The sequence below is a fragment of the Melitaea cinxia genome, chromosome 21, assembly GCF_905220565.1.
Source record: "Melitaea cinxia chromosome 21, ilMelCinx1.1, whole genome shotgun sequence".
Lineage (NCBI taxonomy): Eukaryota > Metazoa > Arthropoda > Insecta > Lepidoptera > Nymphalidae > Melitaea > Melitaea cinxia.
In genome coordinates, this window is record NC_059414.1 from 8,791,018 (window position 1) to 8,807,770 (window position 16,753).

General features: G+C 30.2%; 1 protein-coding gene across 1 annotated transcript in view; it reads right to left on the minus strand.

Moving 5' to 3' along the window:
- Positions 1–16,753, minus strand: part of LOC123664294 (nuclear receptor coactivator 2-like) — an 85,628-nt gene that overhangs the window by 41,016 nt on the left and 27,859 nt on the right. Inside the window, exons 3-4 of the mRNA XM_045598885.1 lie at positions 15,107–15,196; positions 2,930–3,103 (exon numbers count right to left, since the gene is read on the minus strand). Coding sequence (XP_045454841.1) covers positions 2,930–3,103; positions 15,107–15,196 — 264 coding nt within the window. The remainder of the gene's footprint in view (positions 1–2,929; positions 3,104–15,106; positions 15,197–16,753) is intronic.

Here is a 16,753-nt window from a genome sequence, read left to right on the forward strand (position 1 = left end):
ACACAAGTAATTTATTGAAATAAATGAGATGGTGTAGTCATTTTAGGCGATGTTAATACATTATATTTTGTAATTAATTTAATGATTTATTACACTACTCTCTAATAATTGAGACGTAGTTTTAATTAGATATCGTCTTAAGATTTTTTTAATTAGGAATTTTTTCATTACCGGCTAGTAGTTACCACGTCAATTTATTATATATTTAATTAAATGAAAATAATTAGGTTTTATATAATTCACATAATGTAAAGGCTTAATATATTATTTTAAAATATACAAGTCTGATGTCTACACTGTTGTTAGCAGAGTAGCACGTGCGATTCGAATATTAATTGGAGACAATAAACTTGAAACTGAGAGCGTTTGTTATTTCGTGCTCTCGCTTCATATCTGCGACCACTTATTGAGCGTGGGTGCACTATAAAATACGTTGGAATATGTGCAATGTTTGTTTTTATTTTAATGGACATTTAATGTTCTATTGAAAGTTGATTATTTTTAAAATTATGTTTTATAACTGTAAAAATATAGTAATTTCTACTAATTGAACAACGAATATAAATAATAATTAATCAATTCCAAAATTATTATTCCTTGAGAAAGGTAGCTGAAATTGAAACATACTATTTATTTAACACATAGGTATCATATAAACACCTTTACTAGAGTTGCTGTTAGTGATCCTCATTTTGTTCATTTTAATTCAAAAGTATTTTATGTAATTTGTATTTTAAAAGAGTTATTTGTTATTTTAATATGTCAATAAATTGCTATAATTTCATTATTAATTATTATAGTTATACAAAATCAAAATCAAAACAAGTTTATTTAAATATGCTTCAAAATCACGTCGAAATGCCATTTAGAAATTAAAAATTTAAAGTGAGTATTATTTTTAAAAGTGAAGCTACCGCCGATTTGGAATGTAGATTTTGCAGAGAAGAATTGGTAAGAAACTCCGCAGTTACTCTTTTGAAAATATACAAACCTATGTAACTGATATACTTAGAAATGAAATTTAAATCGTTAGCATAGATAGATGAGGAATATTAAAACCGCACGAGACGTCTAGTTAAATTGATATTAATTATTATGTTACGTATTTCTTTTCACGTTATACTTTAAAAGAGGGATCAAGATAAAGTAATCTTAATATAATTTAATAACACTGTATTCTATTTTAATATTCGTTATGAAACGCATTAAGCTGATTACGAATCACGTAAGGTTTATGACCCACGGATTAATAATTACAGAAAACTAGTCAGACTTCACACCATCACTTTCTAAGATGAGTATTCAATTACGTGTAATAACTTCAATATATTGATGGCTATCAATTTGTTCATCAAACTGACCTTTTTATTAGGTTCGATTTTGGGGTTCAACGATTTTTTTTTCAAAATTATTTCAAAAATTTACTTTAAACATACTGAAATATTGAGTACGGATATTATAAAAAGTAAATTTTAAGTTTTGGATATGGTCACTTATGTTCTGTACTAGTTTAATAATACGGAAAACAGATATTTTCCCGTAGTTTATGTTAAAAATCAGGAAATCGAATGAAATAATCCGCTGATGAATAAGTACTTAATAATATACTTACTCTAGACTTAGAAATTATATTCGATGAATAATAAAATAATATTGATGCTCGATTTGCCAAAAACATAGTGTAATAAAAATACAGAGGAAACGCTAATAAATATACAAAATGAGTATCACGTAAGAAGCATAAAATTACCTACAAGCGTAAATGAAAAAGCCGTGCAGTGTTTCAAATCAGATACGAAAAGACTAACGGAACCTGATCTATAACTTATAAAATTTTATAAACTTGGCGATATGAAAGTAAACTTGTTAATTATGCTCTCATCAATTTCGTTTACAACCACGGAACCAATACTTGACTGACGTTACAATTTCTAACGAATGTTTGAACGGAGAGACGATATGAGGTATTAATATCCAGTATAAATGTTAATGTATTAATTTATATTCGAGTGTTGCTTTTATATTTTACCTTGTAATCAATTAAGAGTTTTTAAAAAAAATGATTGATGTAATTATTTTTTTTCCGGTAAAGCACTTAGCATTTGATAGGATATTTTCTAGTATAAAAAACATCGATAAAAAAGTTGTTAACCATGTCATGTTGATGATATCATATGAGTTAAATTACTTTTACGGTTGTTTTAATTGATGGCGACTGAGGCACTGGTGAACATCCTTAACCTACTGCTGATACTCGCTTCGAACATATATTAACTTATATAAGCGATATACATGTTTATTTTATGGAGAAAACTTTCACGAATCTTGTTAAATTTTGTAACAGTAAGTACTTATTAAGTAATTAGCAGTGAACCGCGGTTTCACGCGTTAATGTTTTGAAAAAAAAATAGCCTATACCCTTCCTCGATAAATGGGCTATTTAACACTAAAAGAATGTTTAAATCGGAGGTAGTTGTTTCTAAGATTAGCGCGTTCAAAGAAACAAACAAACAAACAAACTCTTGAGCTTTATAATATTAGTATAGATGTTATACTTCATAAGTTTTTTTTTTCATTAATATATTTTATTAAACATTATACATATTTACAATTCACAACTTAAGAACTAAATATTTACAGATAATTTTGGTAATATTATTCTCACTTTATGAGTATATGAAAGAAAGTTAAAAAAACATTTTTGTTACGGAAAAGTCACACGGTAATAAATATATACAATTTACCTAATTTAACATCTAAAATCCATATAAAATCTAACACTGTCAGAATTAAAATTTAAAATAAATGATTTAAACCGTGTATGAATTAAGACACTCAGAAAAAAATATTATATGAAAAAATTATAAATTTACATATGATATTATGTCATAGATTCCTTTAAAATTGTTTAATATATTTAGCACTGTACCTTTTGATCTCCAAATCGCATCTGTCTTCGTGCATTTCGAGCTACATTCATTCTGCATAAGAACACTCGATCTTCGCCGTCAGTCGGGGCCCTCGACAGCTCAGATCTGACGGCCTGTTGGTCCTGCTTGTCGATCACGTCATATACACTATCACCGTGGATGAGAAGGTCCTCCTGAAGAAGAAAAGATATAATTTATTAAGAATAAAATAAAAGGTGTTTTTAAGAATACCATTAGGTACTATTGGTTTCAATTGCCCCAACTACGTAAACACGCAGGTAGTCGTTAAAACAGTCAAATAAATATGCATCATTAAGATAAGTAACTAAAAAAGAACTAGTAAGATCTTGATAATATTTTAACTAAGCCACACGTGTGCTGTGTGGCTACGGCACTAAAGAATTTAGCCACCCCCTCTCTTCCCGTGGGTGTCGTAAGAGGCGACTAAGGGATAACAAGGTTCCACAACCACCTTGGAACTTAAGAAGCCGACCGATGGCGGGATAACCATCCAACTGCTGGCTTTGAAATACACAGGCCGAAGACGGGCAGCAGCGTCTTCGGTGCGACAAAGCCAGTACTGCGGTCACCAACCCGCCTGCCCAGCGTGGTGACTATGGGCAAAACACATGAGTTTATGTTATTTTTGGCGTAAACTTGTGGAGGCCTATGTCCAGCAGTGGACTGTATAGGCTGTAATGATAAGCCACACGACAAGCACCAGCTTCGATTAAAAAAATAGTCATCAAAATTTGTATACCCAGTAAAAAGTTATGAGGTAACACAGATAAAAAATAGAGGATTTGAGAACATCCTCCTTTTTTTAATGTTGGTTAAAAACAATACAAATGTTTGAAATTTATTTAAGAAGAAATGTATGAGCTAGGTACAGAATTTTGCTTTAGAATATCTCAAGTTAGACTATAAATAGTGGTTGTCGCGTTATACTAAATGTCCTTAAAACGCAGACACTGACGCGGCACCAGAGGTGCAAGTGGCAACAGTCCACGATTAAAATAATACTCCTGCGGTCGGCACACTGATGAAAATGTCGACGCAATCTCGCTAAGTATACGCCTCTTTAAAAATAAAAGCGTTTGCTTTAACTCTGCGGCGGCGACCTCTCGCTCGGTTTCCGCAATTATTCAATTTTACCATTCTTTTGTTTCATTTGCACTATAAACTATTTTGACAAAAGTTCGGTATCATGTTTTCATTTTGTCTTATAATCCGAATAATTACTATTGAAAATCATACTAATTAAAAATGCAAAACTTTGTGAGGATGGATGAACGTATGTTTGTTAACTTTTTACGTTAAAAATTCTGAACGGGTTGTAATGAAATTTGGTATGTATATCGCTTAAGATCCGGTATAACATACAGATTACTTTTTATCCCTATATTCCTACTGGATCGGATGTTACGAAGGTGAAACCGCGAGGTGCAGCTTGTAGGTATAAAAAGGACTATTATAAAACTTAATTACGGAAGCATGTGTACTGAACGCGTTCAACACGTTAATATAACAAATAAAACACATAATATATCGTAAAGAATATAGCGAGGCTCATAAATAAGTCTCGTATTTATACGGTAAGGAATTATTTGTAGTAAATATTTACTATAATTACTAGTATCTCACTTTTAGTCCACAGCCTGCTCTTCACTTGGACAGGGTTAATAAAATCGTTTCATATTCCCTTTGTTTTCTGCATAATAACAAACATTTTCAATTAACCTAGGTCTGCATTATTATGTTTAATTAAATCATAGTTCTCATGCAACCCAAAGAAAATATTCTAGAGTTGCGTTTTGATGTAAGGTAGGGCTGCCAAGTAATGTTTATTGCAAATAAGTGTTAGTTATTACAAGAATAGAAGAGTAAAGCAAAATGTTTGTTTGTTTGTGTATTTACATCGATTTTAGGACTTTACGTTTTTTGTTCGAGTTCCGTGTGGTCGTGGAGTTTGGTTCTATAATAAAAGCTTTTTTAGTTTAAGCCAGTTATAAGCTATAAATATTACTGTGGCTTAATAAAATAATACGTAACAAATAATAATGTTTATGACCAATAATTTACCGATTAATTTTTCTATGTATAAAAAAAACATGCCGAAATATACTTATATGCACGTAAAGCCCGAACGACTGCATCAAATTGGATACTATTTAGTATTCGTTATTGAAAGTAAAAAGTTTGTATGGATGAAACAAATATCCAATGTATTCAAGAAAAAATCATGGCGAAGCGAAGTATGCTAGATTAAATAGTTTACAATAAAATTCTTAATCTTAAAAAAAAAGTAGTAATCGTCTAGTAATAATTACCTTTTTATTCTTATAATATCAGTTTCTAACAATTTTAACATCCCACAATCTTCCTTAACAGTGTAAGTACAGTGTAATACGAATCACGTGTGGTCGTAATATTAATTTATGACGTTGGCGACCCTATCTGACGTCAGCGTCATAGCGCCCCGCCCACCTGTCGCGAGCGCTCCGTTAAGACATAATTGTGCGCTTGCGTCGATGCCGCCCACGCCGCTCGGGGGCTCCGACGTTCAACGAAAATGTAAATAAAACCACTGTTATAGGGTTAAATGTTGAATGCTATTATAATTTCTCTGCTTATGATAACACATGCCCTGTGCCGGAAGATTTAGATCTTTGCAATTTTCTGTTAATATTACAGTATTCGTTAAATTATTACCGTTTTTGTTTTGTTTTGTTAATACACAAATGCTATGTTTGTTAACTTTTTTTTTTAAATTGTGTATTTAATAGATACATTTACGGGTTGATTTTCCCAGACAATAACTGAATATGACTAGCTACCTACTAGCGAGGATTTTTCCAACTAATTATAACTCAGGTACCTTCAATGAAGGCATCTTCTAGGCAAGCGCGCACCATCTTAAGCTGCATCTTCACTTACCACCAGGTGAGATTGCAGTCAAGCGCTAGTCTATATATTTAAAAAAAATGGTACCTGGCTCGACTGTGGATATTTAAGTAAGAAATATTATATCAGTTTATACCCATAATATAGGCTTTTGGATGTCCTAACCTTAGTAACAGACGACCACGAACACGTATGTATGTTAAAAATATTTCAATACTACCTGACAAAGCTATAATCAAAACCCTTTGGCATTTTTACACTACGGTAATCTTATACATAATACTGCCTATATTGCATCGAATCTACATATTATGTTAATGGTGTTTAGATTATCGTTCACGCTCATATACCTGTTACCAAGCATTTGAATTTAATTTATATGCATAGTGTATATGTACTTCTTACGTGTGATGAAATAAAAAAAATAAATTAAAAACCTTAAAACAATTTCTTAAAAGTGAGATCTATACTTTTTTTTTTATATATATAACTAATAACATTTTGAATTTAACATTTTTTTTTTTAACCTTTCGCCATATACCTACTATAGATAGGCTGTATAGGTATTTTACTTTACTACATTAGTGTTAGGATTGCATCTTTTGTTTATACAATTATACTAATGTGGATGATTGGTTGGGACCTCTCAGTCGCACACATTCACTCGCAGCAATATTTCACTCTTCAAAATTCGACAACCGGGATTCGGGACTGATTTTTTGCAGGCAACCCTATACCACCGTGTTCATAATGAAATAATCTTTAATTTCATTTAATTTTAATTCAATCATCAGACCGGTGCAAAATGTCGTAGTATCGATCTAGTATTGATCGATATACCTGTTTCTACCTGGCTACCCGAGAGTTGGAACCGGAAAAGAATATGGAACCTAACGTTTGCATATTCTATGGGCTTCATACTTTCGATTGGTATAAACTTTGTCTAATAATAATCAAACCAGTGAAATGTTTAAAAATATTTTTTTTTTAATTATTAATCAATCATATCCTGGACTGAAATTTGTTAGGAAAACCATATGCAATTGATATTATTGACATATTAAATAAAATATAAAATACTTTTGATCAAATAAACATCTCGGTGAAGGTCGTTTTGTATCGGGATCCTATACTATGAGCTTGTCCATAATACATATTTTAGAATAAAATATTTTTGTGACAGTAAAACATACAACACAATTATGCTATCTCATACTGCCGTCAGGACTCTTGATTGTTACAGCTCCTTATTTATAGCTGCGTAAAAATAATTTAGTAGAGACTGTTATATACTTTCAAATTATTATTACGTGGGATACTGATATATGATATATTATACTTTATTGAACTTAGAAATATACTTAAGTTATCTATATAATTAATTATAATAATTAGGTTTGCTCGTAAACAAAAATAATACGTTACGGCGAGTAATACGTTCGTATTATTTATTTTTGTGTTACCTACTCATGAGGGAAATCTAAACTATTTTTGATATTATGATATTATTATAAAAAAAGTAATACGTTGTTTGTCAATAAAAAATTAAAATTATTAATCCTTGATCCAATTTAAATAGGAGCATACAACCAGCACCAGCTTTCAATAAAAAAAAGAATCATCAAAATCACTACACCCGGTAATAAATTATGAGGAAACAAAAAAATGCAGTCGAATTGAGAAGCTCATCTTTTATTTAAAGTCGGTTAAAAATATAACATATAAACTTAATGCCAAAAATAGACGTACCCTTAAAAGAGATCTCTTCCAGTCAATCTATAGTCATAAAAAAGCATAAAATTTAAAGTATAAATAACAGAATAATTTATCTAAATAACTATTATGTTTTTACAATACAAAATATTTATATCATTGTTCTTATCTCTTGTCTTATCGCCTAATGCGGTTCTGTAATACATTTGATATATATTTGTTACACAAACTAGTGAAATAAATCTCGTTAGATTTAACTTAGCAAGTGTATCGTAAATTTAAGTCAGATATTGTAACTAAATCTCTAGTCCTAGGGAACTATGATTTTCGTTTATACACGAAGAAGGTGAAATTATAATTTCAAACAGGTAAATAGTTAATAATAAAAGTCACGTGAATACGAACTCGAAATACATAACATGTAACAAAATTCGTGTTATTAGATATAAAGTTATGAATGCTAATTATTTACTAAATAAATGGTAACACAACTCTATTGTGTATTCTTATGTTAGTTTTTTTGTTCTTTTCTATTTATCTTCTCAAGCAAATTATATAATGTGTATTAAGGAGACAGACAATCTTTTACTATATACTTTTTTTAACTATTCGCAATCAAAGATAATAAACACTCACACACACACACACCACAAACACCCAGACTACAACACAAATCTGTGTTTAAAATATTTAATATGCGCGGCATTCGAACTCAGAACCGCAAGCGCGCCAGCCAGTTGTTGTGACCACAGCGCCTACGTGTCGTTCTATTTTGATTAATAAAAAAATTTAAATTAATAATTAAGGACAAATTCGAACCCAGATATATAATATTAATTCCGTTATATCATCAAAGATAACAACCGGGAATACAAAAATTTCACAATCTCAAAGAAGATGATCTGAGAGCAATCATGTCTATCGGAAACATCTGAATGTTGAACTAACGGACCGACAATTGAGACTAAAATACTGCGGAATCAATTGAATATAAAGAAATACAGAATACGCCGATACAGAGATAAATACAATGGGCCCACCGCAGACCGTTTGATGTTAAATAAACAGCTCGAAAGTTTGAGATGTGCCGTACTATTTTAGTTGTAAGTATTAATAATTATACGATTAATTTAAAGATGCAGAAAAATCTTTTTGGATTTGTGGCAAGTATCATATATATCCCGTCAATATCTCCAATATCTCTTTTATGTAGTGTGATTTGTTAGCTTAATTAGTAGTTCAATGGTCAAAATAGTGTAAGAGATAATATCTATATTACTTGTAATTAAGATTTTCTTTTTGAGTGTTACATTAAAACATTTACAAATAAGCTTTAAAAGCACCTTCGAATGGTCATTCTAAAATTAAAAATTTTAATTATTTTTAATAGTGAAGCTACCACCGATTTCACCATCTATATCACCGACAGTTATTGGCTGCCGTTATAAACGCTATAATTTTCAATCTTAACAACAATGTCAAATAATAATGCTTGTTTGCAAATATTGTAGTAAAGAAGTGAAGACACCATTAGTTCTCTTTTTTCCTTATTATAATGCAATTCATTCTTTATATTTATATATTTCATAGCGTACTTTTACCGCTAAATACTTTAGCAACCAAATATAAATTAACTATGTGTTACAAATACTATAATTCAAGCGTATGTACTTTTTCAATGTCTTATTAATGACCTTAAAAATATTTCACAATTCACAGGTAATAAATCATTCATAAATGTTTGTTTAGTTCTAAATATTTATAATAATTATCATATTACACTCGTCAATCACGTGCACGCTGTACATACGGACGTACAAATGCCCCCGGATATACTCGTAACATGTAGATTAATGGTCGAAAAGAGATCAGTACTTGAATTGTATTACAAATTAATGTTTGTCATATTTATTGATTTATTGCTGTTAAGACATTGGTTTTACAAATTAGTATCGCTTGTAAATAAGTTCCGAGTTGAAATTTTAAGAAGTAATTAAATTTTTGTCTCTAACTTCGGATCTATTATGTATTGGTACTTCACGAATTACAGTGAGAAGGTTTATTGACACGTAAAATATGTTTTATTGAATCATCCAGACTCGAGGATGATACACAATGATACACACATAGATACTTTTTCTAGTATTTAAAAAAACCTTGATAAATGTTTTAATTTAGTCAGCAATGTCTAATGCATAGTGCCCTATAGCTGAAGTGGGACTTGACGTAATCTCAGTAATCACAATAGATCTCTTGCCTTAATATCATTTTATTATATTGAATCGTAAAATTTCTGTTTTTTTTTTTTTTTAAATATGTGTCACGTTTTAATATTTCTGTATAATGATTGCTTGTCAAAAAATAATAAAAAAATAACCTAGATATTTTGCATATACATAGCAGGGTAAAATTTTCATTTTTTATTAAGTTGTCATAAAATTTTACTCTAACAGATTTGCAATTTTAGAAACCATAATAAATGTGTTTGAATATTATCTAAAATATATATTTCAACAGAATTTTGTCGACTATAACAATAATAAAATAATAATAGTATAATTTAAGTATCTATCAGCTTTGTTCTATTTTTCTTCGTAAAAGGGTACCTTTAAGGTACTAATTTTTACTAACCGACCGAAATCGAGAGAAACCCCCGAAAATCGTAGTGACGACTAGTGCGTTTCTTAATTTTTTTCGTCTACTTACGTTGTATTACTTGTCGATGTAATTGAAGTCGGTTTTTTTTTGTTTGCGAGCAAACACAATTATTGTTGATGTAATTTGTATGTTTTTATTCTGTGATCGTACGGTGTTAATAGACCTTCTAATTATAAAAGTGAGTAAGGACGTACTTAATGCCAACCAACAAAGGAAAGCGTGGTGGATTAAGTTTCGACCCTTTTCCTACATAGAGAAAGAGGCCTATGCTAAGCAGGGAGATGCTATACACTGAATCGTATCGTATCGTAAACCTAAGTACTTTCCGATGAGAATCAAGTTATAAAAAAACGAAACAGATACAAATGAGCTGCGGGTTAGATCTTATACTATCATAGTACAAATTGAAGTTAAAAAAAAGTTAAAAAATGAAGTTAATAACAGTTTTGTTATATAAGATCTTAATGAAGACTAAACCAAGCATTGACAATCCTAAATTTTGTAACAAGGATTTGATAAGGAAACGGGCGTATATTCAGAAATACAACAGAGTTACACAATAACAATGATAAATTTGTATCGCCTCGGGCGTGAGCTTCGCCCGAACGTACAAACCATTTTAGATAGAACTACTCCACCGCTTTCCTTCCACGTCACATCAGATGTAATCGGGGTAGACGTGCTAAATTCGTAGACCGTTTTGAGATGGTCGGTTTAATAACAAAGGTACTAATGATTTACATCAAGAAATCGGCACGGTTAGCGACGAAAGCATTGAAGTACACTACATTGTTCAGTTTGCATATTGAATTGTGCGTTCGTATTGTTTATAACTCGATTAACAACGTGTGTGGCTTAGGGCTTGTGGGGAAAGCTCTTGAACGTTGCAATTAGGATGTCTACATGACGGAGTTTTATCGGTGGTTATGCATCACGAAATCAACCGTTATGAGTCTATGAAAATCTTTGCTTGCATGCTATTACGAAAATATTATAATATTGTATAGATGACTGAATGAGACGAAGCTTTGTTTACGCTTACTTGACTTTTTCTGTTAAATAATATACTACTGCGTCTTATTTGTTAATACATAAATTATTTTTTTAATAATACAAGTAAATGAAATAGTAAATAGAAGAAGTAAGAAGAAGTAATAAGAATATTGTGATATACATTTTTGAGATCTCGTTATTGACCAAGAGTGAGCATGACCACGGCACTATTTAGAAATGTCATAAATAAATCATAATATACTAGACTCATTTCCAATTGACACAATAAATTATTTTGTATAATTTAATTCGTACCGCTCTATAAGCAGTATAAAGCTATTTATAATGGGGCACGCCCACAGAGTAATTTTCGTCTTTAAACGCCTTATTAACGACGCTGCATTGTTTTTAACTAGATATTTGGATTAAGTACTTATTACCTCTAAAATCTTATCATTAATCTTAATTGCGAAATAGCAATAAAATATTGCTTAGACGATTCGGGGAAAGCAACCGTATAATGTGCCTTATGTCCTTCGAAATAAAGTTGAAAGTTAGAATGTGTCGTTAATAATGATTGGAATCGATCATTACGGGGCTTATAAGAACGGGATCGTGGGAAAACGTTCGATAGCTAAAGTATGGGATTGAGATTTTTAATATCAACATTGAACTTTTTACTTGGTAATGTCATTAAATAACAATACTTATGGTCTAAAAGGGATTTGCAGAAAGTTTCGTCTAATAGTTGATTTATTATCTCTTTAGTGACATATAAAAATATAAAACACAGTATATAGTATAAATCAGTTATTTTATTATTTATTTATTGTGTCTGTTACAGTTTGGATATAGGATTTATATATTTCGAAAGAGCATATTTTGGCATTTAAAGTATTTGCTCTTTCTTTGCTCGTCTATTTATATGTTTATTGTTATACTTACCACTCTTGATATGGAATTATTTCAAAAATTTTATAATACTAATGAATATAATATGTGTACTTTTTTTTGTCGTAAGAAAAGTTTAGCATAACAAATATATATAACATTGTGATCTCTTGATATCACTGTAAAGGACTAAGAATCTTTGTACACGTTACAAAATGATTATTGCCCCAGCGGTTGTGGATTCAATCCTCACCTCGAGTGTGGGTGTCATATATATATTGATTAATATATTTATCACATAAAAAGAAAATATAATTATGGAGCTATATAATCCGGCTGTTATAAATACGTTTTATGTTACCTTAGGAATGGACGACCATTTTGTATGTCAATCGTATTTATTATTATTTACATTGTCCAGAATATTAAATAATAAATAATAATAATAATGATAAATATCATATAACATACACGGTCGTCTGTTCCTACGGTAAGCAACTTAATGCTTATGTTACAGGTAACAGCCGACCGTCATAACTATTTTTTTTTGATAAACATACATAGAAATAATACATATATAAATATATCAATACAAATATTATATTACACCCAGACTCAGGCGAGAATCGAACCCGCAACCCGCAGAACAGAAAGCAGGCACTACAAACTGCGCCAACGGGCTAGTCGAAATTTATATTAATGCAATGAAATTCAGTGATGTTCAAAGGTCAAAATAACTTGTTGGCAAAGCTCTTTCAGTCGCTAGAATCAGATCGCGGATTGAATGTCGACCTCAACGCCTATCTCGCGACATCTGACAAACTATTTCGATCACAACAAAATGTCGGGCCATTCGACTGAATAAACTTACAACTGTTTTTTTGTTTTTGGTTTCTTTTAATCAAGTGTATATTATTCTCATCCTCATTAAAAACAAATCTTAATTTTATGGAATATCATATTAAAATTGAATCGGTAAGTGTTCCTTGTAAAACTTTTTAAATGAGTTTTGAATAATTTTGCCTAATTTTAAATATGGGCTTCGGGGACATTTAAAATAATTCTGAAAAAGTTTAATTCTAGACTTAAATTTATTCATTTTTAACGTTGTCTTCTATCTATGGTATAGAAGATGTTGCATAAAGGCTTACGTTTAGTGCCTAAAAAGCTACAATAGAAATGAACACAAAACTAATACAAATGAGGCATTATTTCAATTTTATCTCTTGTGCGAACAGTTCACTGGTAATGGTTATTAATCACAATCGGTACATACTGATCATGTATCATTACATGCGAGCTAGCACGTGGTACACGAACCGACAGACAGGGCTAATTTTTATTCTTTATACAGCTTGTATAGGGAAATATTTTTATTCTACTAAGTTAAAGTTCATCTTCTCACATCTTATGACATCTTTGAGCGCATTTATGACTAGTTACCAGTTAAAATTATTATTGATATTTTTGCGTTAGGTGACGTATTTATTAGAGCAGTCGAAGGCTATATTAAATCACGCGACTAGAGTGACCAAATATGTTAAAATTAGCAAACATGAATTGATTTTAAAAGTATGGGAATGCTATTATCTTACAGATAAAAAAATAAAGCAACTGCTACTTCGTTGCTCGTAGAAAATGTTTGTGACTTCATAAATCCTTTATGCAGTACAAAGTTTTTTATATATCTATGTCTTCAGTTTTTAATTGATGACCCTCAGTAGTTGGACTATATACATACAAATGAAAAATTTCCACTAAGTCGCAGTGAAAAAATGTCTAATTAAACCTCCTTTTGAATTGACATGGAAAACAGGTGTTGTATGGCCCAACATTGGACATATTTGCAGGCTTTTTTATATAATTAAGTACTACTAATTTATTATCAACATTAATCCAAAGACGTTCCACATTGATGTCCTCAGACCAAATAATAAATGCGACTGCAGACGATTTATTTAAAACGGTTTATTATTGCAATACCACAACTAAACAAATAAATATTAATAACGGACAAACTTTATGAATCAACCTGTAGGGTTGGTGTGCGGGCGCGGCTAACAATAAAACATAGTGATTAATTTATCGTCTTTAGCTAGGGCTGCGAATGCTACTATAACGATACGACGTTTTACTATATCTGGGTTCAGTGTACAGCATATGTCGAAGAAAGGGGTATAAATAAGTAATATGCCAAGAGATTTGAGGTATATGTACCAATTAAAAGTGTAAAATTTATCTACTAACTATAATTAAAAGATATAAATAAAATTAAATTATTTGTGACGACATATCAAAAAATATAAGTAGATATAACAAATACTTTAGATAGATAGATTATACTAGATATAATATAGAAGGATAGGTATATTAAATTTTACTGAGTACTTTTTATTCTTATGGATGTCCCCACTGTGCTTCGGAGAGCACGTTAAGCTGGCGGTCGCAGTTGTTATCATAAATATTAGATAGCGATCATTAATATAGATCGGTTAATTTTTTAAAAGCTTTGCCAACCCTAATTCCGGCGCAACTAACGAGAGATTTGGGGTCACCTCGGTACGATTTGTTTCAACCGGCAGGCTTTGTTTGAGAAAAATTGGGCGATGAGAATTTATTGATTTTGTTAGGTATTGTTTGAGTGTTATGAAGGCTTAATGATACTTTTGATGAAATATAACTGTCATTGATTGTATATTTTTTTTGTTACAGTTTTAAAGGTAAGCTTAGTGTTCGAAGTTTGTTTTATAGGTTGAATATTATAGGTAAAATCTTTTTGAATTAATTTGTATATTTAATTTAAGGATACTATAATTATACTTACATATATATATTTGTACCTAAGGATACTATAATTAAACTTTCAAATATATATTTGTATATTTTTAAGTAATTAATATTTAAACTATGAATCCTAAATATTTAAATGAAAATTTGTTATTCTTCTATTGTATTAGGTTCAAAAGATAAAATTTAATTTTAATTTTTTGTTTCTAACAATGTTTACAAGTACTTACCATCGAGTGTCCAAGATATTCAGCCGCGTTGTCTGATATGTACAGCAGTTTCCCATTTTGAGTCATCATCATCAGGAATCCGTTTAGTGCCTAAAACAATGTCCACAATATATTTCCCTATCTAAAATATTTGCTTCTTATTGTATAAATTAGGTACAAAATATGCGGTTTTTATTAATTAATTAGAATTCGACGAAGTCCCGTCACTTACTTAAATCAACTACATCTAGAAAATTCCTTATATTATTGACGTAGTTTATATTTAAAATACATTTCGTGGTATGTGGTGTAAGAAAAGAACCCGAAAAAATCAATATATCTTATTAATTTATTTGATAAAGTTCAGAAGATGAAGAATCATGGAAAAAAAGCTATGCAGAGCAGTGGCGTATAAGTTACAGGCATTGTATTTGAAGTTACGAAATATATTACTTTAAATTTTATAAAAAAAAAATAGGACTACTGAACATGTAAAACATTTAAAAAATTACTGCTTCATTTATTTAATAAAATAATTATGACAAAAAATGTTACATTTCGAAATTTATTTGTGTTTGTGTAGACTGTTATTATGATACACAATAAGTTACAATCAAATATTCAAATGCCAGGTTTCACTTTCATAATACTAGGAACGATATAGGCATTGTGAGGCTATTATAGTAAACTGCGATAATCTATGATAAGGGCTAGTCCACAGTTTGCACGTACATTAAAACGATAATATCAAACATCGTGTGTGTTAACTGCGTAGTTTCATTGGTAAAAGTATTTCATATTTTCTAATAAAATAATATTTTTTATATATAATTATGTCTGTTCATTTTTACTTAAAGCAGATACAAACTAAGAAAGATGATAAAAATTGGTCACGTGACGTAATGTGTAAGTATATGTAAGGTAATTAAATAAATATTTTAATGGTTTTTGTCTTAATATAAGAAAATATACTTCAACTAAATTGTCAATGTCATTTTTAATTTCACTTATGATCGTATAGGTATTTATTGTGTTCATGTAAGAGTATTCAGCAATAGGTAAGCGATAGCGAGAATTGTTGAATTATTGCAATTGAATAGCAGTAGGCGAGGTGCCTGTAGTGAGGAAGTAAAATAAAAATTACAGATACTAATAATTAATAATTACATAATTAGTAAAAAAGACGTAGAATACATGTTTGATATTTAATAGGCGATCAGCAATTAATATATAACGTATTACATGAATTAGGGGTCGTTGTTGGTTGGTTTGTTTCAATTTCCTTCCTTCAATCTACAATAATATATTGTCTACTAGTATACACATTATAAATTAGACGATTTAATCATTTTATCGAAATGTCATGGAGTAAAGCAGTTGTTGATGAATAGGAAAATATTTTCACATATATTCCTAATTTAATAATGAGTCAATGAAACAAGTATCAAAACTAATTGCAAGTAAAACTAGAAGATGTGTCTAGTATGTTCTAAGTACAATATAAATTTTAGTGTGAACCTTGTTCGCTCATAAGTTATATTATTGCATCGGTAATCTTTACGTTGATATCTCCGGGCTTATTTCACGTTTCCGCTATCTTTCAACATATCTTTTCATATGTCTTTGTGTGAACTAGGGCGCTATATTTCAATAATATTTAAGCACGAT